The sequence below is a fragment of the Somniosus microcephalus genome, chromosome 2 (genome assembly GCF_052327205.1).
Source record: "Somniosus microcephalus isolate GS21.2 chromosome 2, FLI_Smic_1.0, whole genome shotgun sequence".
NCBI classification, from domain to species: Eukaryota; Metazoa; Chordata; class Chondrichthyes; order Squaliformes; family Somniosidae; genus Somniosus; species Somniosus microcephalus.
The window spans coordinates 372,195,443-372,220,249 of NC_140988.1; the positions used below are offsets into that span (position 1 = coordinate 372,195,443).

The 24,807-nt window shown below is 47.8% G+C and overlaps 1 protein-coding gene across 3 annotated transcripts in view; it reads left to right on the forward strand.

Moving 5' to 3' along the window:
* Positions 1-710: 710 nt before the first annotated feature.
* aup1 (AUP1 lipid droplet regulating VLDL assembly factor) overlaps positions 711-24,807 on the forward strand; it is a 51,865-nt gene continuing 27,768 nt past the window's right edge. The window contains exons 1-7 of one of the 3 annotated variants that reach the window (XM_085975780.1): positions 711-1,040; positions 2,453-2,590; positions 8,374-8,524; positions 14,717-14,904; positions 15,674-15,746; positions 17,851-17,924; positions 23,029-23,095. In XM_085975780.1, coding sequence (XP_085831906.1) covers positions 1,000-1,040; positions 2,453-2,590; positions 8,374-8,524; positions 14,717-14,904; positions 15,674-15,746; positions 17,851-17,924; positions 23,029-23,095 — 732 coding nt within the window. In that variant the 5' untranslated portion in view covers positions 711-999. Of the gene's footprint in view, positions 1,041-2,452; positions 2,591-8,373; positions 8,525-14,716; positions 14,905-15,673; positions 15,747-17,850; positions 17,925-23,028; positions 23,096-24,807 lie in introns of those variants that run through there. The other 2 variants (XM_085975788.1, XM_085975794.1) reach the window with 2 other exon arrangements.

Below are 24,807 nucleotides of genomic sequence, written 5' to 3' on the forward strand. Positions count from 1 at the left end.
TACGTCATTCCTGCCATCCCAGGTATCAGTCTGGTGAATCTTCGCTGAACTCCTTCCAGGGCAAGAACATCCTTCCTCAGATAAGGATCATTACCCTTTCCTTTCTGCCACTGAGCAAATTTTGGATCCACTTTCCCTTGGACCCCATGGGCTTTCACTTTTCTGACCAGTCTGCCATGAGGGGACCTTGCCCAAAAGCCTTGCTAAAATCCATGTAGACCACATCAAAGGCTCGCTCCCCCTCATCGATCCTCCTGGTTACCTCCTCCACAAATTTCAATCCAGTGAGTCAGACATGACCATGCCTCTGCAATTCTCAGTGTCCTACCATTCACTGTGCAATCCCCCTTGAACTGATTAGCAAATGCCAACTGCGTTACCTCTCCCTACTTACTTGCAGCCTGCTCAAGAGGCTGATGTCCTTCCTGCAACCATTCGGAGCAAAACTTTGCCAAAAAAAATAGTTGTGCGCATGCGTGCTGGAGGGGTTCCCGGGGATAGCCTGAAGGGGGCGGAGCCTGGGTCTGTACGCATGTGCGTCAAAGGGGGGGGGGTCCTCGCCGCCGCAGGGCACGCAGGGAGTTGGAGTCCGCCAGCGGGCGGTCGCCATAGGCAACCAGCGGGCGGCGGACTACATCCCCCGGCGGCCCGGGCGAGGGCAGCGGCGCCTGCGCACTTGGCGGGTCCGCTCGGCCAATGCCGTGCGGCCGCGCTGGTGTGGCCAAGATGGCGGCGGCGTGAACCAGACAAGCGAGCGGGAGGGAGGGAGGAAGGAAGGAAAGGGGAGAGATATGGGGACAGCGGCGGCCGGGAGGAGCGAGCACTGAGGAGAAAGAGGAGCGAGATAGTGAGAGAGGAAGCGGCAGAGCGAGCGGAGCTGTGGGCGACAGATCGAGGCCTCGGGCTGGGAGTGGATACGTGGCCGGAGCCTGCGGCGTAGGCCCCGGGGGGAAGAGGCTGAAAATTGAGCAATCCGGGCCCCGCGGGGAGGAAAGGGAGATGGAGGCCCCGCGGGTGGAGCAGCTCTTGGACTTCAGGAGGTGAGATTATAGATCCGCACTGACCCTTACATTGTGCACACTGTCCCTTGTCCACACTGACCCTTGCACTGTCCGCACTGACCCTTGTCCACACTGACCCTTACACTGTCCACACTGACCCTTACATTGTGCACACTGACCCTTGTCCACACTGACCCTTACACTGTCCGCACTGACCCTTACACTGCCCGCACTGACCCTTACACTGCCCGCACTGACCCTTACACTGCCCGCACTGACCCTTGTCCACGCTGACCTTTACGCTGTCCGCACTGACCCTTGTCCGCGCTGACCCTTGCGCCGTCCGCGCTGACCCGTGCGCGCGTGAGACTGTGGGTCCGCACTGACCCTTACACGGTCCGCACTGTGAGTGAGATTGTGGGTCCACACTGACCCTTACACTGTCCAGACCTTTGAAATCCATTTGCCGTGGTACTAGAAACTCCTGAAGCTAGGCAAGGTGGGGATTGGTATTCATAGAATCCTAGAAATTTACTGCGCAGAAGGAGGCCATTTCAGACCATTGTGGCTGTGCCGGCTGAAAAAGAGCTCTCCAGCCTAATCCCACTGTCCAGCTCTTGGTCCATAGGTTACGGCATTTCAAGTGCATATCCAAGTACTTTTTAAATGCGATGAGGGTTTCTGCCTCTATCACCCTTTCAGGCAGTGAGTTCCAGAACCCCACCACACTCTGGGTGAAAAAAGTTCTCCTCAACTCCCCTCTAATCCTTCTACCAATTACTTTAAATCTATGTCCCCTGGTTATTGATCTCTCTGCGAAGGGAAATAGGTCCTTCCTATCCACTCTATCTAGACCCCTCGTAATTTTATACACCTCAATTAAATCTCCCCTCAGCCTCCTCTGTTCCAAAGAAAAACTATCCCAGCCTATCCAACCTTTCCTCGTAGCTAAAATTTTCCACTCCTGGCAACGTCCTCGTCAATCTCCTATGCACTCTCTCTAGTGCAATCACATCTTTCCTCTAATGTGGTGACCAGAACTGCACGTAGTACTCTAGCTGTGGCCTAATTAGTGTTTTATACAGTTCAAGCATAACCTCCCACTCTTATATTCTATGCCTCGGCTAATAAAGGAAAGTATCCCATATGCCGCCTTGATATAAATAGGTGTGGAAGAGAAGTTGCTCCATGGGATTCTGAATTAGACGGAGATGTGGGGACGGGATGCAAATTCATCCTAACACCGGTGAGGGCCCACACTCCTTTCACAAAACACTCCTTCTGACCAACCAGCAGGGAGGTTTGCACCAGATTTGATCCTAGCTACTGGAGGGTTGAAAGCCTCTTCCTACACCAACCATCCCCCTCCATTGACCAATAACTACCCTTTTTCTATCCTCTAACTTTGTGCGGAAAGTTCTTAATCATCTGTGTTTCTCTTTAATCTGCAGGTTACCTACAGATGGTTTTATCCTGGCTCTGCTTGTGCTGTACACCCCGTTTGGCATCTGTTTAATGCTTCTCAGGATATTTATTGGGATTCACGTGTTTTTAGTAAGCAGCGCTCTCCCGGATAGCCTTTTGCGAAGGTACGGCTTTCTTTCGGCGCTGTAGAAATACAAGTCTTTCTTTGGTCATTACCACATTGCTGTCTGTGGCACGTTGCTGTGTGCAAATTGAATGCGGCATTTTCTACATTACAGCAGTTCAAATTTGTGAGGTCACGAAAGGTGCTGTAAAAATGCAGTTTCCTTTCTTTCTTTCAACGTGAAAGGCTGTCTTAAGTACCAGCAGTTCTTGTGCTACTCCTCCAGTCACTATTTTAGAAGATAGACAGTGTCTGATTAATACAATAGCAAAATACTGCGGATGCTGGAAATCTGAAATAACAACAGAAAACGCTGGAAAAACTCAGCAGGCCAGGCAACATCCGTGGAGAGAGAAACACAGAGTTAACGTTTCAGGTCGAAACCCCCCCTTCAGAATTGAGAGGGGGAAAAAAGGCAGGAAATGAAACAGATTAAAAGGCCAGTTTGGGGGCTGGGAAATGGGGGAGGGGATGAAAGAACAAAAGGGAAGGTCTGAGAGATGAAGAGACATTAAGAGATATTCAAGGCGAGACGAGATGGTAATAGGACAGGTAAAGAAACAAACAATGGCTCTAGATGAAGTGTGAAATGCGCTGGCAGAGTGAGAGACAGCTGCCATGTGGGAGAGAGAAAAAGGAAAAGGCACAAACCAAAAGTGTGGATAAAAAATAAGTAAAAATGTAATGGGGGCCGAGGTTATGATCTGAAATTGTTGAACTCGATATTGAGTCCGGAAGGCTGTAAAGTGCCTAATCAGAAGATGAGGCGATGTTCCTTGAGTTTACATTGAGCTTCCGTGGAACAATGCAAGAGGCCGCGGACGGTGAGGTCCGAGTGGGACTGGAGCGGTGAATTAAAGTGACAGGCGACCAGAAGCTCGGGGTCACCCTTACGGACTGAAGCGGTCACCCAATCTGCGTTTGGTCTCCCCAATGTAGAGGAGACCGCATCGTGAGCAGCGAATACAGTATACTAGATTGCAAGAAGTACAAGTAAATCGCTGTTTCACCTGGAAGGGGTGTTTGGGGCCCTGGACAGTGGGAAGGGGGGAGGTATAAGGGCAGGTGTTGCATCTCCTGCGCTTGCACAGGAAGGTGCCAGGCGAAGGGGAAGAGGTGCTGGGGGTGATAGAGGAGTGGACTAGGGTGTCGCAGAGGGAGCGGTCCCTACGGAATGCTGAAAGGGGAGAGGAGGGGAGGGGAAGATGCGTTTGGTCTGATTAATAGTGGAAACAGGAATTGCTAAAAATGTGCGACAGCTAAAAATGTCAGTATTTTGAGTGACAAAACTGTATCTGTCAAACGTTAACCTTTTTTTACATGCTATCAGGCCTGCAATATCTTTTCTGTGTTTTTCCTCACGACGTTCCACTTTTGTATTTCTTTCCCCTTTTTGTCTGCACCTGTCCGTGATAATGGGGAAAGCTACTAAATATGGGGGGGGGAAAAAGCTTCAAATGCTGGAAACTTGGATTGGAAACAGAAAACGCTGGAGATGGAGCCGTCGAGCCTCACAGGAGGCCATTCGGCCCATCGTGTCTGCCGGCTCACTGCCCCACTTTCGACCCGTGCGCCGGGCTGCCCGCATCTAGCGAAGGAAACGGCGGCTTAATGTTTTGGGTTTGGAGAAAGGCCGACCTCCTAAAACATTGGCCTGTCTTTTCTCTGCTGGTGCCGATGGGCCTGCCTTGTATTCTCAGCGTTTTCTGTCCTCGGTTCTTAAGTTTGTGCCGTAGAGGCTGAACGCTTCTAGGCATAATTAGCGTTGAAGACTGGCGACCGCATTGAGTCTACCAGATGTACCACTTCCCATTTTTTTTGCGAGGTCTAGTTTATTTTTAGAGGTATGTGTTTTTACAGCATGTTCGAGAAGCTGTAGTCAAATTTTTTTAATATAAAATATATATATAGTGTCTTTCACATCCTCGGGACGTCTCAAAGCGCTTCATAGCCAATGAATCACTTTTGACGTGTAGTCACTGTTGCAATGTTGGCGCACACAGCAGCCAATTTGCGCACAGTAGGATCCCACAAATCGCAATGAGATTGAAAAAAGAAACAACTTGCATTTCTATAGCGCCTTTCCCGACCTCGGGACGCCCGAAGCGCATTTGAAGCGCAGCAAACGTGACAGCCAATTTGCGCACAGCAAGCTCCCACAAACAGCAATGAAATAAATGACTAGATAATCTGTTTTTTAGGTGTTGGTTGAAGGATAAATATTGGCCAGGACATACTGGGAGAACTCCCTTGCTCCTCTTCAAAATAGTGCCATGGCATCTTTTACGTCCACCCCGGTTTAACGTCTCATCCCAAAGACGGCACCTCCGACAGTGCAGCGCTCCCTCAGTGCTGCATTGGAGTGGCAACCTTGATTATGTGCTCGTGTCTGGAGTGGGGCTTGAAGCCACGACCTTTGGACTCCAAGGCGAGAGAGAGAGCGCGATAGAAGCATAGAAACAGAAGATAGGAGCAGGAGTAGGCCATTCGGCCCCTCGAGCCTGCTCCGCCATTCAATGAGATCATGGCTGATCATCCAAACTCAGTACCCTGTCCCTCCTTCTCCCCATAGCCCTTGATCCCTTTAGCCTTAAGAAATATATCTAACTCCTTCTTGAATATAGTTAATGAATTGAACATAGAAGATAGGAGCAGGAGTAGGCCATTCAATGCAATCATGGCTGAATTGGCCTCCACTGCCTTCTGTGGTAGAGAATTCCACAGGTTCACCACTCTCTGGGTGAAGAAATTCCTCCTCATCTCTGTCCTAAATGGCTTACCCCTTATCCTTAGACTGTGACCCCTGGTTCTGGACTCCCCGCCATCGGGAACATCCTTCCTGCATCTAGTCTGTCTAGTCCTGTTAGAATTTTCTAAGTTTCAATGAGACCCCCTCTCATTCTTCTAAACTCCAGCGAATATAAGCCCAATCGACCCAATCTCTCTCCATACGTCATTCCTGCCATCCCAGGTTTTAGCCTGGTGAATCTTCGCTGCACTCCCTCCATGGCCAGAACATCCTTCCTCAGATAAGGCGACGACTAAAAGAGCTACTCACTGAGGCACGGCTGACGCACGACTTATTAGTTATCTGCTAAAATGGGGTAGACCGCAGTTGAAAATGGCAGACGCCCGCGCCATAGAAACATGGCATGGAGAGGGGAGCAGTTACTATGGTCAGCTTGACTCATTGCAATAACCTCTCCAGGCCAGTTTTTTTTTTTAAAAAAGCAATCCGACCAGTAACGAGCAGCTCCAACAGGGCACCTTGTGCCAAAGGACAAACCGTATCCAACCATGCTGTGGATGGAGAACGGGGGCGGTTCTGCTACGTCTCATTGTGCATTCTCAGCCATCACTCCTGATGAAGTCAAAGTTTTGCTCACAACCGCTGGGCAAAACCTAGAAGCTGTGCTGAGGCTGATAACTTCACACCAGAGCTCCAGACCTTGGTGAAAGGGAAAGACAGCAAAGTTTCGTACTGAATGGTGACCGAGCTTTCTCAAGTAATGCACTGTGTGCGCGAGATGTTTTCTACTGAAATTGGCGGACGTGGCTAAAACGGCGTCTCGGTGGCCACCCCTGTGGCTAGTCAGCGATGTTCACTGGTCTAGAGGGGTCGACCTGCTGCTGGGAGCCGGGGTTCCAACTGGCAGGGTGACTGCGGCTGTGCAGGCGGTGGGCAGCTTGCCACAGCGCTCTGCTGGTTAATCTCCACACAGTCACACGGTAGAGCTTGGCTCTTGCTCATCTGCGACCAGGCTCTCTCGACCTGACAAGTGAGGTTTGTTCCTACACATGTGCGCACAGCATATTCGGCAAACTATACTTGTGCATTTATTAATTGTGTATTTTAGAGACTCTGATTTTCTATGTGTCAGAAACACAACTGCCCAAGAAATTTGAGATTTTTGTCTGTGTTGTTTTACTGAGAGTTTTCTGTTAAAATTTGAAAATATGCTGCCATTGAATCATGAAGATTTTCAACATTTGAACACTGTGCCTTGGTAGAGTGCAGGCTTGTGTTGAAATCGAGACTCGTGGCGCTGTCTCAAGCTCCAACTCGCTCTTTACCAGACCTTGTAACTGTGCAACTCTTGACTTCCCTCAGTCTTTCCTTCCTCCTCCCAGCTGCAGGCTGTCAAAAGGAGGTATCATCTGATCACCGCTAAGCTGCTCTCTGCCGGACCTGCGCAGCCCGGGACTGGCTTCCTCAATGTCAAATTTTGCGCATGCGCGGAACTGTGAATAGGCCGTGCACCCAGGAAAAAATTAGGGGGAACATTGTTGACCACTGTTGCTTGATTTTTGCTGCTGTGCTACCCTTCAGCCTTGCCAATACCCTGCACTGTGAGCCTCTGCTCTTCATCAAAAAAAGATCGCTACTCCAGTAAATGCCTAGCTTTCATAGAAAGTTACAGCACGGAAGGAGGCCATTTCGGCCCATCGTGTCCGCGCCGGCCAACAAAGAGCTATCCAGCCTCCCACTTCCCAGCTCTTGGTCCGTAGCCCAGCAGGTTAGAGCACCCCAAGTGCACATCCAAGTACTTTTTAAATGTGGTTAGGGTTCCTGCCTCTACCACCCTTTCAGGCAGTGAGTTCCAGACCCCCACAACCCTCTGGGTGAAGAAATTTCCCCTCAAATCCCCTCTGAACCTTCCCCCAATTACTTTAAATCTGTGCCCACTGGTTTTTGACCCCTCTGCTAAGGGAAATAGGTCCTTTCTATCCACTTTATCTAGGCCCCTCATAATTTTATACACCTCAATAAGGTCTCCCCTCAGCCTCCTCTGTTCCAAGGAAAACAGACCCAGCCTATCCAGTCTTTCCTCATAGCTAAGATTCTCTACTCCCAGCAATATCCTTGTAAATCTCCTCTGTACCCTCTCTACTGCAATCACATCTTTCCTGTGATGTGGTGACCAGAACTGCACGCAGTACTCTAGCTGAGGCCTAATACAGTTGAAGCATAACCCCCCCTGCTCTTGTATTCTGTGCCAAGGCTAATAAAGGCAAGCATTCCGTATGCCTTCTTAACCACCTTATCTACTTGGCCTGCTACCTTCAGGGATCAATTAACAAAGATGATGGAAGTTGACTGTGTGAAATTAGTAAAGGGGAGACTGTTTATTAAAATAAGCTGGCGTGGTGAGTTGTTCATTGCTTTGATATGCCCAACCCCTAGTCCCTCCTCCCAGTGCAGTACTGAGGGAGTGCTGCACTGTCGGACGTGACATCTTTTGGACGAGACATTAAACCAAGATCCCGTCTGCCCTCTCTGGCCGATGTAAAAGATCCCACGGCACTATTTCGAAGAAGAGCAGGGGGAGTTCTCCTGTTTCCTGGGCTCATATTGATCCCTCAATCAACATCACTAAAAACAGGTTACTGTATCTGGTCATTGTCACATTGCTGTTTGTGGGAGATTGCTGTGTGCAAATCAGCTGCCGTGTTACCTACGTTACAACTGTGACTACACTCCAAAAAGTACTTCATTGGCTGTGAGGTGCTTTGGGATGTTGCGAGGTTGTGAAAGGCGCTACATAAATGAAAATTCATTCTTTCTTTACTTGATTTCTCGCTCTCAGTCTGGTACTCTGTAAATCGAAGAGCATGCCCCGGAGAGGATGGTTGACCTCTAGTATGGCCAAAGGCTGAGCAGTTTGTCGACCCAATGTCCAGTTTTGGAGGCAGGGACCTAATGGGAAGAAAAACTGTGAAATTGTTTAATTTGTAATTCTAAATGACATTTATTACTTCTACCTGTTCTGTATCTTGCTACAGGGTTATCGTGCGGGCAATGTGCTCGATACTGGGTATGTTTGTCTCTCAGAGCGACCCCAGGCAGCGAGATAAAAATGTCAAAACCTACATCTCCAACCACGTCACCCAGTTTGATCACAACATATTGAGTTTGCTCACACCCTGTCACACGGTAAGCTCAAGTATTATTAAGCAAGGTTGTGTGCGTGTTTGCGTTGGCATGTGTCCCCCCCTTGTCTAATACTGGATGTTTGGGCCAAACGGAAGGCTGGTTCGACAGTCCGTTGTCTTGTTCTAGTCTTCTCCAAGTTGTGAACAAGACTCTTCAGGAGCAGGAAAAGACATTGAGCCCAAAAACCACCCACTCACTGGTCCTCTCACACCTCCCTTCTCTCCTCCCGATCCCGCTACCTCCAGAAATGTCTCATTATTTCTTGAACCCATTTATTCTATTTGCTTCACTGACCCTACATAAGAACATAATAAATAGGAGCAGGAGATTCGGCCCTTCGAGCCTGCTCCACCATTCAATAAGATCATGGCTAATTTTCTATCTCAACTCCCCACCTCCGTTCAGTCCGTAAGGGTGACCCCGAGCTTCCGGTCGCCTGTCATTTTAATTCACCGCTCCATTCCCACTCGGACCTCACCGTCCTTGGCCTCTTGTATTGTTCCACGGAAGCTCAACGTAAACTCGAGGAACAGCACCTCATCTTCCGATTAGGCAGTCTGCAGCCTTCCGGACTCAATATCGAGTTCAACAATTTCAGATCATAAGCTCGGCCCCCATTTCATTTTCTCTTGTAATTGTTCCACTCCTTTCCCCCCCCCCCCCCCCCCCCTCCTTCCTTTTTGTTTCTCTCTCACACCTGGCAGCTATCGTTTGCCCTGCCAGTGCACTTTACACCTAATCCCAGCCTATTACCATCTCGTCTAGCTTCTAATCTCTTTTACTTCTTTTGTTTCTTTTATTCTTTTGTCCGATCGCAGCCCTGCCTCCGATCTAGTTTCTTTTCTTTCCAGTTTTGAAGAAGGGTCCAACCCAAAACGTCAACTCAAATTTCTCTCCATGGATGTTGCCTGACCTGCTGAGTTTTTCCAGCATTTTCTGTTGTTATTTCGGATTTCCAACATCTGCAGTATTTTGCTATCGTCCCCATGTCCCTTGATTCCCATAATATTCAAAAATCTATCGATCTCTGTCTTGAATATACTCAACGATTGAGCCTCCACAGCCCTCTGGGGTAGAGAATTCCAAAGATTCACCGCCCTCTGAGTGAAGACATTTCTCCTGATCTCAGTCCTAAATGGCCGACCCCCTATTCTGAGACTGTGACCCCTGGTTCTAGACTCCCCAGCCAGGGGAAACATCCTCACAGCATCTGCCCTGTCAATCCCCCTCAGAATTTTAGACGTTTGAATGACCCGTTCCATAGCTCTTTTACCCTTGGGGCAGGGGTGGGGAAACATTTTTACCCAAAGACGTCCCATCTTAATCCTAGCTTCCTTTTGTTTTTGACTTGTGTGCCCTGCAATCTGAAGCCTCCCAGTTGATTGCCTCGGCTTTGTTAATTAATTCCCTTCGTGGCCTTGGGAGGAGATGGCCAATGGCAAATTTTACCCAGTTGTGATGTGACTGATCAGAATGTTGTTTTGGTTCTGTCACTGGAAGAATGTATTTGTTGCCTGGCTTCACCCTCGGGTGCGTCAGCCCACTGTGATGCCTGTATTCAGTTGGAACTGGAGTTAGGGAGTTGGAAGAAGAGTAAGCACTTTACTTTCTCCCAATCTTCATCCTCTTGCAATCTTTTAAGGGGGTCGGAGAGGAATTTCCCAAATATTCTTCCGCCCCCTCCCCAAATTGGCATGGGTTTTTAATCTGTTTTTTCGCCTCTCCCAGGAGATCACGTGATTTTGGTTGGGGGCGGAGTATATATTGTGATGCACAAGATATCGCAATAGAGTGGGACAGGCTGGATGGACCAGAGGGTCCTTTGCTGTCAGTCATTCATCATTTCCTCTTGGATCTCCCTCGCACGATAAAGAAGGAACGTGATTCAAAGGTGTCTGCTGGTTTATGTTTTTTCCCCTCTGTAGTAAACTAAGAGGGGTTGAAGACATTGTTCTCCCTAATTTTTTTTTGGATGCGCGGTCCCTTTATTGGGCTGTGTGGCCCATTCAAAATTTTGCGCATGCGGGAAGCCTCCCACTGAAAAGCCAGTGAGCGGCCTGCGCAAGACCTCCAGACAGCCGCAGCTTAGCTGGAACATTGGTGGAAGAGTGTCACATAGAAACGTAGAAGATAGGAGCAGGAGTAGGCCATTCGGCCTCTCGAGCCCGCTCTGCCATTTAATGCGATCATGGCTGATCATCCAAATTCAGTACCCTGTCCCTGCTTTCTCCCCATTCCCCTTGATCCCTTTAGCCTTAAGAAATATATCTAACTCCTTCTTGAATATATTTAATGAATTGCCTTAACTGCCTTCTGTGGTAGAGAATTTCACAGGTTCACCACTCTCTGGGTGAAGAAATTCCTCCTGATCTCAGTCCTAAATGGCTTACCCTTTATCCTTAGACTGTGACCCCTGGTTCTGGACTCCCCCGCCATCGGGAACATCCTTCCCGCATCTAGTCTAGTCCTGTTAGAATTTTATAATTTTCAATGAGATCCCCTCTCATTCTTCTAAACTCTAGCAAATATAAGCCTAATCGACCCAATCTCTCTCCATACGTCATTCCTGCCATCCCGGGTATCAGTCTGGTGAATCTTCGCTGCACTCTCTCCATGGCAAGAACATCCTTCCTCAGATAAGGCGACCAAACCTGCACACAATACTCAAGGTGTGGTCTCACCAAGGCCCTGTACAACTGCAGCAAGACATCCTTGCTCCTGTACTCGAATCCTCTCACTATGAAGGCCAACATACCATTTGCCGCCTTAACCACCTGCATGCTTACCTTCAGCGACTGGTGCACAAGGACACCCAGGTCTCGTTGCACTTCCCCTTTTTCTAATCTATTGCCGTTCAGATAATCTGTCTTCCTGTTTTTGCCACCGAAGTTTTTGCATTTATCCACATTATATTGCATCTGCCCAATCACCCAACCTGTCCAACTCATACTGGAGTTACTCTGCATCCTCCTCACAGCACATACACCCACCCAGCTTTGTGTCATCTGCAAACTTGGAGATATTACATCTAGTTCCCTCGTCTAGATCATTAATATATATTGTGAATAGCTGGGGCCCTAGCACCGATCCCTGTGGTACCCCACTAGTCACTGCCTGCCACTCGGAAAAAGACCCATTTATTCCAACTCTTTGCTTACTGTCTGCCAACCAGTGCTCTATCCAAGTCAGTACCTTACCCCCAATCCCTTGTGCTTTAACTTTACACGCTAATCTCTTATGCGGGACCTTATCAAAAGCCTTCTGAAAGTCCAAATACACCACATCCACTGGTTCTCCCTTATCTATTCTACCAGTTACATCCTCAAAAAATTCCAGTAGATTAGTCGAGCACGATTTACCTTTTGTAAATCCATGTTGACTTTGTCCAATCCTGTCACTGTTTTCCAAGTGCTCTGCTATTACATCTTTTATAATGGACTCTAGCATTTTCCCCACTACCGATGTCAGGCTTACCGGTCTATAATTCCCCGTTTTCTCTCTACCACCTTTTTTAAATAGTGGGGTTACATTAGCTACCCTCCAATCCATGGGAACTGTTCCAGAGTCTCTAGAATTTTGGAAGATGACCAGCAATGCATCTTCTATTTCGAGGACCACTTCCTTAAGTACCCTAGGATGTAGATTATCAGGCCCTGGGGATTTATCAGCCTTCAATCCCGTCAATTTTCCTAACACTATTTCCCTACAAATACTGATTTCTTTCAGTTCCTCCCTCTCCTTAGACCCTATGTTCCCCGACATCTCTGGGAGGTTATTTGTGTCCTCCTTTGTGCAGACAAAACCAAAGTATGTATTTAATTGGTCAGCCATTTCTTTGTTCCCCATTATAAATTCCCCTGATTCTGACTGCAAGGGACCTACGCTTGACTTCACCAATCTTTTTCTCTTATGTCCTCTCCTTGGATCTTATGCTATCCCTAATGTCCCTTGTTAGCCACAGTTGAGTCACCTTTTTTTGTTTTATTTTTATGCCAAACAGGGATGAACAAATTCTGTAGTTCAGCCATGCGATCTTTAAATGCTTGCATTTGCCTATCCACCGTCAACCCTTTAAGTAACGTTCCCCAATCCAGCCTAGCCAACTCGCTCCTCATACCATCGTAGTTTCCTTTATTTAAATTCAGGACCCTAGTCTCTGAGTCAACTACATAGAAACATAGAAAATAGGAGCAGGAGTAAGCCATTCGGCCCCTCGAGCCTGTTCCGTCATTTAATGAGATCATGGCTGATCATCCAAATTCAGTACCCTGTCCCTGCTTTCTCCCCATATCCCTTGATCCCTTTAGCCTTAAGAAATATATCTAACTCCCTCTTGAATATATTTAATGAATTGGCCTCAACTGCCTTCTGTGGTAGAGAATTCCACAGGTTCACCACTCTCTGGGTGAAGAAATTCCTCCTCATCTCTGTCTTAAATGGCTTACCCCTTATCCTTAGACTGTGACCCCTGGTTCTGGACTCCCCCACCATCGGGAACATCCTTCCTGCATCTAGTTTGTCTAGTCCTGTTAGAATTTTATAAGTTTCAATGAGATCCCCTCTCATTCTTCTAAACTCTAGCTAATATAACTACTTCACTCTCCATCTTAATGAAGAATTCTATCATCTTATGATCGCTCCTCCCCAAGGGGCCTCGCACAACAAGATTGCTAATTAATCCTTTCTCATTACATAATACCCAGTCTAAGATGGCCTGATCTCGAGTTGGTTCCTCGACCATATTGGTCCAGGAAACCATCCCGTATAAACTCTAGGAATTCCTCCTCCACAGTATTGTTACTAATTTGGTTAGCCCAATCTATATGTAGATTAAAGTCACCCATGATAACTGCTGTACCCTTATTGCACGAGTCTCTAATTTCCCGTTTATTGCCATCCCCAACCTCCGCATTACTGTTTGGGGGTCTGTATACAACTCCCACTAATGTTTCCTGTCCCTTGGTATTTCTCAGCTCTACCCATACAGATTCTACATCATCAGAGCTAATATCCTTCCTTACTATTGTGTTAATCTCCTCTTTAACCAGCAATGCTACACCACCTCCTTTTCCTTTTTGCCTGTCCTTCCTGAATATTGAATACCCCTGGATGTTGAATTCCCAGCCTTAGTCACCCTGGAGCCCTGTCTCCGTAATCCCAATTATATCATATCCGTTTGCATCTATTTGCGCAGCTAATTCATCCACCCTATTACGAATGCTCCTCTCATTAAGACACAAAGCCTTCAGGCTTGTTTTTTTTAACACTTAGTCCTTTTAGAGTTATTATTTACTGTAGCCCTGTTTGATTTACACCCTTGATTTCTCTGCCTTCCACTTTTGCTTTGCTCCTTCATGTCTTTTGTTTCTATCCTTGCTTCCTTTTCCTCTGTCTCCCTGCACAGGTTCCCAACCCCCTGCCATTTTAGTTTAAACCCTTCCCAACAGCACTAACAAACCCTCCCCCAGGACATTGGTCCCGTTCCTGCCCAGGTGCAAACCGTCCAGTCTCGACGTCCCTCTTTCCACCTGGCCATGCCTTTCCAGCGCGGCGCTTTAGCCTGATACCTCCCCCCGGCCGCTTTGCTTGTATTTTTAGGACAGAATTTCGGACCCTCCTCCTCCCCACCCCCCCCCCCCCCCCCATGCTGTGTCCATTGTTCCGAGAGCCACTGAACACGATGGGCTCAGTGAGCTTATCCAGTGAGCAGCTGAGCCATGCAGATCAGGCAAGTCCCACCTTCAAGTGCCAGTTTGTGGATATGGCCACTTGGTAATGGTACTGTGGAACTGTACTCCAGTGGATTTGCGAGCAAGGGAAAATGACAGAACAGTGGCTCGAAATACAGATTGGGCGAGTCAGCATTTGGAAAAAGGGACGGTTAATACTTTAGGCCGAGACCAACGTTTCTATAAGGCGCGGCCGCGCAGCTCTCTGCCGATCGCGCGCAGCCCAAGCCTGGCTTTTTCAATGCAAAGTTTTGTGTGTGTACAAAACTCTCTCTCTTTAGCCCCTTAAAGGGGCCGCGCATCCAAAAAAAATGAGGGAGCATTAGTTGAGACACTTCATTCAGCACATCAAGGATTCCCCCGTCTATCGGGGCACTGACTAAGCAGTTGTTTTTATTTCACAGCGGGTATAAAAACCTTTGCTTAATCTTCGGTCTAAGTTTACTTACCATTTTGTGTTTAGCCCTTGCTAGAGGGACAGTCTGGGTTTGTGAGCTGGGCCCGCGGGTACCTGGAGCTGGGATGGCTGGACAATCGGACACGCTTGGCCGAAGCCCTCCGGCACTACAGCTCCCTGGATGGGGCGCGCACGTTGCTGCTGTTTCCGGAGGACGAAACGACGAACGGCAAGGTTGGCCTTCTGAAATTCAGGTACAGTCAGCCCAAAGTGATGGAAGGCAGCTCACCACCACCTTCTCGAGGGCAGCTAGGGATGGTCAATAAATGCTGGCCTTGCCAGCGATGCCCCTATCCCGTGAATGAATTAAAATAAAATCATCACAATTGGGGTGGGGGAGGTTCAGTTAAGGAAATAGAGAAGATTTGCATTTATATAGCCCCTTTCACAACCTCTGGGCATCCCAAATAAAGTACTTTTTTTGAAGTGTAGTCACTATATTCTAATGTAGGAAATGCAGCATCCAATTTGCGCACAGCAAGCTCCACAAACAGCAATGTGATGATGACCAGATCATCTGTTGTAGATGTTGGGATAAACATTAACCAGGACACCGGGGAGAACTCCCCTGCTCCTCTTCGAATAGTGCCATGGGATCTTTTACATCCACCTGAGGGGGCAGACAGACGGGGCCTCGGTTTTAACGTCTCATCCGAAAGACGGCACCTCCGACAGTGCAGCGCTCCCTCAGTGCTGCACTGCGGAGCGTCAGCCTAGATTTTGTGCTCAAGTCTCTGAAGTGGGGCTTGAACTCACAATCTGTTAACTGAGAGGCGAGAGTGCTGACACTGAGCCACAGCTGACACCTTCCAGCCTGTTACTGCTACAGATACAGTGGACGGGGAGAGGAAAGATATTTCAGTAAACAGATACTTGTTTTTCATTATATTGGTCTTTATGGTACTGTACATTGAATGTGGTTGTGCCAGTGACTTACGTATGTTTTTTTTATCCCTCTTCCAGCACCTGGCCTTTTAATGTAGATAGCACTGTTCAACCCGTGGTGTTGACTGCAAAGAGACCCTTCATATCTGTGGTAAGTTTATACTAGTCTATCCGTGTTAATGGAGAGGTTTCCCTTTCATGTAGGGCCCTCACCCTTCCCCCTGCATGCTCTCCAACCGTTCTCCCTCCACCCGCCCCCCCCCCACACCTCTCAGTTTGGACAGAACGAAAGATGTCGAGTTTTATAAACACCCGCCCTGAGGAGAGGAACTTCCTCCCCATGGCTTAGTTGCAACGGCCACTGAGATACTTGGGTTTGGACCCCAGTCTGTTCTGGGCGCGCTGAGCTCGGCCAGACAGCGGCTGCTACGCGTGCTACAATCTGCCTCCGCTCCTCCGAGGGAAAGTCGGCCCAGGGTTGGAAAGTTAGCTGATGTGGCTGTCTGGTAAGGCTGGGTTTGAGCTTGACTGTGGTGCCCTTCATGGTCTAAAAGCCTGCTGGCACTCGCTGTGTAGGCTTATTTTGAGGTGTTGGTGCCCATGAAACGGCCCAAGCACGAGTTAGTACCTTTTGGGGGTGGGGGAGGAGCAGATCACTTCACAACACCAACTACCTCTCGCGCTGGCAACCGGCTATGGAAAGTCTGCTCTGCCTGTCCTTGGATGCTGTAAATTCTCAACCAGCTGCTTTCTGCCGTGTGTTTACACAAACCAGTTTGAGCAAATGCTATCTCGCTGAACAGCAGGTCCCACACCACTCTGATAAGCTGCACACGGGGAGGGGGGAAAGAGAGACAGGCGAGAGAGGGTGGAAAAAGGTGACTGACCATTCGTGATGTACCTGTTTTAATCAGTCATGGAAGACATGGGCAGACCTGGTGGAAGTGAGCTGCTGTATCCCGCGATAGGCAGGCCCCCAGCTCAGCACCATCTCCTGCGCACATTGCACAATTTCTAACATCCTATCTCTTAACGGCTTCTTCTAGAAACATAGAAGATAGGAGCAGGAGTAGGCCATTCGGCCCCTCGAGCCTGCTCCGCCATTTAATGAGATCCTGGCTGATCATCCAAATTCAGTACCCTGTCCCTGCTTTCTCCCCATATCCCTTGGTCCCTTTAGCCTTAAGAAATATATATAACTCCTTGAATATATTTAATGAATTGGCCTCAACTGCCTTTTGTGGTAGAGAATTCCACAGGTTCACCACTCTCCAGATGAAGAAATTCCTCCTTATCTCAGTCCTAAATGGCTTACCCCTTATCCTTAGACTGTGACCCCTGGTTCTGGACTCCCCTGCCATCGGGAACATCTTTCCTGCATCTGGTCTGTCTAGTCCTGTTAAAATTTTATAAGTTTCAATGACATCCCCTCTCATTCTTCTAAACTCCAACGAATATAAGCCCAATGGACCCAATCTCTCTTCATACATCATTCCTGCCATCCCAGGTATCAGCCTGGTGAATCTTCGCTGCACTCCCTCCATGGCAAGAACATCCTTCCTCAGCTAAGGCGACCAAAACTGTACACAATACTCAAGGTGTGGTCTCACCAAGGCCCTGTACAACTGCAGCAAGACATCCTTGCTCCTGTACTCGAATCCTCTCGCTACGAAGGCCAACATACCATTTGCCTTCTTAACCACCTGCTGCACCTGCATGCTTACCTTCAGCGACTGGTGCACAAGGACACCCAGGTCTCGTTCTTACATAAAATTCTTAGTCTATCACTGAATTCCTGTTAAATGAGCCCGGTTTGGTGAGACAGCGATCGATAGATTTTTGACTCTAGGGAAATCAAGGGGTATGGGGTTAGGGCAGGAAAGTGGAGTTGAGGTTGAAGATCAACCACGATCTTAGTGAATGGCGGAGCAGGCTCCAAGGGCCATATGACCTACTCCTCCTAATTCTTATGTTAAAACCAAATCCAGTGAGGGGGAGCCTAGAAATAGGCATTTTATGTGATTTCTGTCCCAGTGATCTCAAGAACGAGGGGCTGCTGCCCATTCTCCCATTGTACCTACTCATGGGAACAAGATGGATTTGAGATGGAACTCCAACATGGTCACAACCCCATGAACCCCTTCTTTCCCCTTGCCCCCTGTTTCCTGGTTCACGTTTTCCAGCCTCGGTAAGGTAGCAAAAAAGGATTCTCGCTTGTGAAAGTTACACTTTTCTTTCCCCCCTTTCTCCCCTAGAGTGTCGTCGAGTCCTCTTGGGTTGCCGAGCTGCTGTGGATGTTTTTTATTCCCTTCACCGTATACCAAGTAAGGTAGTGACTGTCGCTAACTATCACTGGGGGTACAATCGGTAAGGTTGAGTGAACTTGCTCGTGTTTGACTGACTCCTTTTAGAAGCTAAGCCCTCCACCCCGCCCCCCCCCCCCCACCCCCCATACAGTGTGCGTGCATACCAATGCCTCATCTTAACTTGGCACACAGCACTGTTGTGCCTCTCGGTCACTCGTTGGCGTGATGTTCCTCGGCTGATCACTTCGTTTTTTTTTATGATCTCTCATTGGGTTTCGGCAGGGCGGCCTCTTCCTGTGCCGTAACTTCAATGTGATAACTAAGAACATAAATATCCCCCCCCCCCCCTTTTCAACAGATACTGGTCCAGCTCCTCCTTATAAACAACAACAGAAAACGCTGGAAAAACTCAGCAGGCCAGGCAACATCCATGGAGAGAGAAATAGAGTCACCGTTTCGACCCGAAACGTTAACTCTGTTTCTCTCTCCACGGATGTTGCCTGGCCTGCTGAGTTTTTCCAGCGTTTTCTGTTGTTGTTTCGGATTTCCAGCATCCGCAGCATTTTGCTATCCTCTTGTAAAGATGCTGATTTACTCCAAAACAGCTCCCTTCTCCGGAGGGGTGGGGAGGTGTTGGTCTGTTCCACTAACTTGTGGGTGGAACTGGAGGTGTGGCTACATTACTTTTTTTCATAAAATTAATCTCGCCAACAAGCACCAAGCTTTCCGTTTCTCCTCCAGTGAATCTTCCTTCATTTAACTAATTCATGCCCGAATGATGGCGTATCTGTTGGCTAGAGAGAGGGGGGTGTAAAATTTTACTTGGCCACTTAATGTTGTAGGCTAATATTCCAATCCTACCTTTTTTAATTTGTCCTCAAAGGAAAAAGTAAGTTTAATACTATTATTCAGCTACTTTAGCCTAGTGGTTATGATGCTGGACTGGCAACCCAGAGGTTGAAAGTTTAAATCCCACAATGGCAAGTTGTGAAACAGAGGTTAGGCCATTCAGCCCCTCGGTCCTGCTCCACCATTCAGTTAGAACATAGAAACAGGAGTAGGCCATTCAGCCCTTCGAGCCTGTACCGCCAACTCGATGAGATTATGGCTGATCTGCACATCAACTCCATTTCCCTTCAGTAATGTGTGGGCTAGTACAAGAAAATGACCATGGAATAAACGGGTCTTTTTCCGAGTGGCAGGCAGTGACTAGTGGGGTACCGCAGGGATCGGTCCTTGGACCCCAGCTATTCACTATATATATTCATGATCTAGACAAGGGAACTAGATGTAATATCTCCAAGTTTGCAGACGACACAAAGCTGGGTGGGTGTGTGTGCTGTGAGGAGGATGCCGAGAAACTACAGGATGATTTGGACAGGTTGGGTGATTGGGCAGAAGCATGGCAGATGCAATATAACGTAGATAAATGTGAAGTTATCCACTTTGGTGGCAAAAACAGGAAGGCAGATTATTATCTGAATGGCAATAGATTGGGAGAAGGGGAAGTGCAACGAGACCTGGGTGTCCTTGTGCACCAGTCGCTGAAGGTAAGCATGCAGGTGCAGCAGGCGGTTCAGAAGGCAAATGGCATGTTGGCCTTCGTAGCGAGAGGGTTTGAGTACAGGAACAAGGATGTCTTGCTGCAGTTGTACAGGGCCTTGGTGAGACCACATCTTGAGTATTGTGTGCAGTTTTGGTCGCCTTATCTGCGGAAGGATGTTCTTGCCATGGAGGGAGTGCAGTGAAGATTCACCAGGCTGATACCCGGGATGGCAGGAATGACGTATGAGGAGAGATTGGGTCGATTGGGCTTGTACTCGCTGGAGTTTAGAAGAATGAAAGGGGATCTCATTGAAACTTATAAAATTCTGACAGGACTGGACAGACTAGATGCAGGAATGATGTTCCTGATGGTCGGGGAGCCCAGAACCAGGGGTCACAGTCTAAAGATAAGGGGTAAGCCATTTAGGACAGAGATGAGGTATTTCTTCACCCAGAGAGTGGTGAGCCTGTGGAATTCTCTACCACAGAAGGCAGTAGAGGCCAATACATTAAATATATTCAAGAAGGAGTTGGATATATTTCTTAAGGCTAAAGGGATCAAGGGGCATGGGGAGAAAGCAGGGACAGGGTACTGAATTTGGATGATCAGCTATGATCGCATTGAATGGTGGAGCAGGCTCGAGGGGCCGACTCCTGCTCCTATCTTCTATGTTTCTATGACCATGAAAGCCGCCGGATTGTTGTAAAACCCCGACTAGTTCACTAATGTCCTTCAGAGAAAGGAACCAGCTCACCTCTACCCAAACTGGCCTACACGTGACGCCAGTCCCGCACTATGTGGTTGACTCTTAATGGCCTCTAGAGCAATAAATAATACTGCCTTGTCAGAACGGATTGTTCGGATTACTGAGGGTTAGCTTGACTCCAGTAGCAGCACTCTCGCCTCTCAGTCGTTATGGTGCGTTCAACTCCCATTCCAGGTCTTGAGCATACTGATGCTGCACCTGACACTGCACTGTCAGAGATATCCTCTTCTGGATGAGACGTTAAACCGAGGCCCCATCTGTCCTCGGGTGGGTGTAAAAGTGTCGAGAGTTCTCCTGGTGCCCTGGTCAATCTCCTCCCTCAAGCAAGTACCAGAAGCAGATTAACCAGTCATTCATCTCATTGCTGTTTCATTGCAAGAGGATTCGAGTACAGGAGCAAGGATGTCTTACCACAGTTGTACAGGGCCTTGGTGAGACCACACCTGGAGTATTGTGTACAGTTTTGGTCTCCTTACCTAAGAAAGGATATACTTGCCATAGAGGGAGTGCAGCGAAGGTTCACCAGACTGATTCCTGGGATGGCAGGACTGTCTTATGAGGAGAGATTGTGTCGACTAGGCCTATATTCACTAGAGTTTAGAAGAATGAGAGGGGATCTCATTGAAACGTATACAATTCTGACAGGGCTAGACAGACTGGATGCAGGGAGGATGTTTCCCACAGCTGGCGGGTCTAGAACGAGGGGTCACAGTCTCAGGATACGAGGTAGGACATTTAGGACTGAGATGAGGAGAAATTTCTTCACTCGGAGGGTGGTGAACCTGTGGAATTCTCTACCACAGAAGGCTGTGGAGGCCAATTCACTGAATATATTTAAGAAGGAGATAGATAGATTTCTAGACACAAAAGGCATCAAGGGGTATGGGGAGAGAGCGGGAATATGGTATTGAGATAGAGGATCAGCCATGATCGTGTTGAATGGCCTACTCCTGCTATTTTTCTATGTTTGTGGGACCCACAAAAGCACTTAATTGGCTGAGGATGTTAAAATGTAAACTCTTTCCTTTTCCTGTTAAACAACTTGTCTGATCCCCTCCCCCTCACTCAGTTGCGAGATTGGGAACAGAAAAAAGAAAATGTGCAGTAATGCAAATTTGAAGGATTATCTTCCTTTGTTTGAAGGGGAAATAACAAGTGCCTGTAACTTTATCACTGACATTCTCTTCCCCCCTCTCCTGCAGACAGTGACTAACCCTGGGGTACCATATCACCGGTGTCAGAAGCCCTTCTGTGTCTCTGCCAGTTGACAATTTATATCATAAAACTGTCCTTTACCGCACAGAAGGAGGCCATTTGACCCCTGGTGTCTGTTCCAGTAGCTTGCTAGAGCAATGCGAAACTAATCCCACTGCCCTGCTCTCTCCCTGTAGTTTTACCTTCCTTTGCTGCAAGCATCTATCCAATTCTCCCTTCAAAGATGCAGCGGTCTCTGCCTCAGCTGCTTCCTGTGGCAAAGCACTCTATACTCCAGCTACCCTCTCTGTCAAGAAATTTCTCCTAACCTCCCTCTTCACCCTCTGACAATCTATATTGATGATCCCTCATCACTGACTCCCCAACCAGAGGATATAGCCTTTCCCTATTTACTCTATCAAAAAACTTCATAACTTTAAAAACCTCTCTTAAATCTCCTCTTAGCCTTCTCTACTCCATTGAAAGTAGAATCTTCACTCTCACCTTACAATTCTAGTTTCCCCTCATGGCATCATTCAGGTGAATCTACACTACAGACTCAATGACCTTAATATCTTTTCTACAGTTGGGCATCTATAACTACAGCATTCAATTGTGGTCTAATCAATGTTTTATACAAATTTATCATTTCTTCTTTGCTCTTGTGCTCCATGTCCCTATTTACAAGACCCAAAATGCTTTTGACCTTTTCTTCACGGGTTTATCTCCCTGCGTGGTATGGTAGCAGAGTGGTTATGGTCCTGGACTAGCAACCGAGGTGTCATGAGTTTGAATCTCTCAATAGCAAAGTTGCGGAATTTAATTCACTAAATCTGGTAATATGTCGGCTATGACCATGTCGGATTGTTGTAAACACCCAGCTGGTTCACTAATGTCCTTCAGAGAAGGAAACCCACTGCCCCATGCCTGTCTGTCCTGCATGTGACTCCAGTCCCACACTATGTGGTTGACTCTTGCCCCCCCTCAGGGTAACCAGGGATGGGCAATAAACACTGGCCTCACCCAAATAAATATTAAGTATTTCTCTTCATCTACACCCTTCAGTGCCTTTCCATTGTTTTTCTTCCCAAATATGTATTCCCTCACACTTATCCACATTAAATTGCATCTGCCACCTGTCTGACCATTCCATTAACGTTTCTGAGGTTGCGCTTCGACAGTGAGTGACGACAGGTTGTTTCGGCCACGAGTGGGTGTCACAGTCCCGTTCTCACTGCCCCATGCGTAGACTTGCCAGCCGAACTCGATAGATAGTGGCCGGAAGTAGGAACCTTGTGTGTCTTTTTTTTGCCCCGCTCCCAAGGACACGAGGCCAATTATAAGCGCTCTCTGGCTGAGAGCAGCTAATTTGGTGTCGGTCAAAACTGCGACCTTCCTGGCCAGGTGCCATGGGACCTCGCCTAGGCAACACACAACCTGTCATCAACTTCAACCTGCTTCACAGAACTGTCCAAAGTTAATTTTGGGAATAGGCGGGATTAGAGATACCAGCAGCCAAAGTATCCTGGGTTGGAAAGCCGGACTTTGTCTGAATGCCATTTGTAATACGCTGCCGTACCCCAGTCCTTCGTTACAGTTGTGTGTTTCTTTATTCTTTTAGGTGGCTGCCCAGCATGTCCCAAATGGATGGAGAGGTGGAAGAAGAATTTGCAGTCAGAGTACAAGAGGTAAGTTGCTTGGCGAGCAGTGTTCTCTACTGGGAGCATTCGCACTGAAACATCACCCCCTGAATTACAGCAGTGGCCACAACTTGAACTTGCAACTTTGGAAACCGAAGTGTGTTGGATAAATCCTTATCATTTTTAATAGATTCGAAAAGCTAGAGACAGTAATATGTCTTGACAATTAAATACATTTATTAATGTTTCAAAACATTCATCTTAAGACTACATACAGAATAGTACACCCAGGCCTACACCTAAAATTTGCGTGTAAGGAACTGCCCAGGAATCGTGAGCGATGCCTATCTCGGCCTGGTCACAGTACCTCACCTTGAAGGTAGCTAACGTTCCTATTGAGGTTTGCTTCGTATTCCTTTTATATGAATAAGCTTTCGTTGTCCATTTCTTGTTGGGTGTTTTATGATCCTTGGATCATCAAGCAGTTTGCTAGACAAACACAAAGATAGGGAGCATATCCTGGTCAATGTCCTGTTACATTGTCGTAAGGTTTCATCCTTCAGCGACCTTTATTCCTATCTTTGCTGTTTCTGAACTCTGGCTTTTGATCTGGAGAGTCATTGTGACTGTGACTCAAGAAGGTATGGGGACCCAGGATGTAGTGATGGAGGAGCCTCAGCCCTGGACCTTGTACGAGGTACTTGCTACCTGTATGGATGAAGAAAAGGACTGCAGGGAGGATGGGCAAACGGACCGCAGGACTGTGGTACAGGGGGCCATCCAAGTGGGGGGAGAAGGAAGGAATGTGGTAGTAGTAGGTGGCAGTATCGTCAGGGGGGATAGATACAGTTCTCTGCAGCCGCGAAAGAGAGTCCCGAAGGTTGTGTTGCCTGCCCGGTGCCAGGGTTAAGGGTATCTCCTCGTGGCTGGAGAAGAACTTGGAGTGGGAGGGGGAGGATCCAGTTGTGATCCAACAACATAGGTAGAACTAAGAATGAGGTTCTGCTGAGGGAATTTGAAGAGCTACGGTCTAATTAATAAGTAGAACCACAAGGGTAATAATCTCTGGATTACTACCTGAGCCATGTGCAAATTGGCATAAGGTCAAGCAGATCAGGGAGTTAAATGCGTGGCTCAAAATGTGATGTGGGAAAATGGGGTTTCAATTCATGGGCACTGGCACCAGTACTGGGGAAAGAGGGAGTTGTTCCGTCGGGACGGGCTCCACTTAAACTGAGCTGGGACCAGCGTTCTGGCGAATCGAATAACTAGGGCTGTAGATAGGGCTTTAAACTAAGGGTTGGGGGGGGGGGGTGGTGTCAGGTGAGGGGAAATTTAGAAATCTAAAGAGAAAGGACAAGGTAATAGAGCTGTGTAGCAATTTGGGTAAAACGAAGCAGAGTGTGACTGGAAGGGACAGAGAGTTTAACGGTAGCAGTGCAGCAGAGAATAAAGTCAAGGCAGGGAATAATGGTAAAAAAATTAAATTAAAGGCTCTTTATTTGAATGCACGAAGCATTAATAACAAGATAGACGAACCAGTGGCACAAAGAGATAAATGGGTTTGATCTAATAGCCATTACAGAGATGTGGTTGCAAGGTGGCCATGGTTGGGAACTAAATGTTCCAGGGTACTTGACATTTTGAAAAGACAGGCAGAATGGAAAAGGAGGGGGAATAGCCCTGATAATAAAGGATGACATAGGACAGTTGCGAGAAAGGATCTCGGCTCGGAAGATCAGGAAGTAGAATCAGTATGG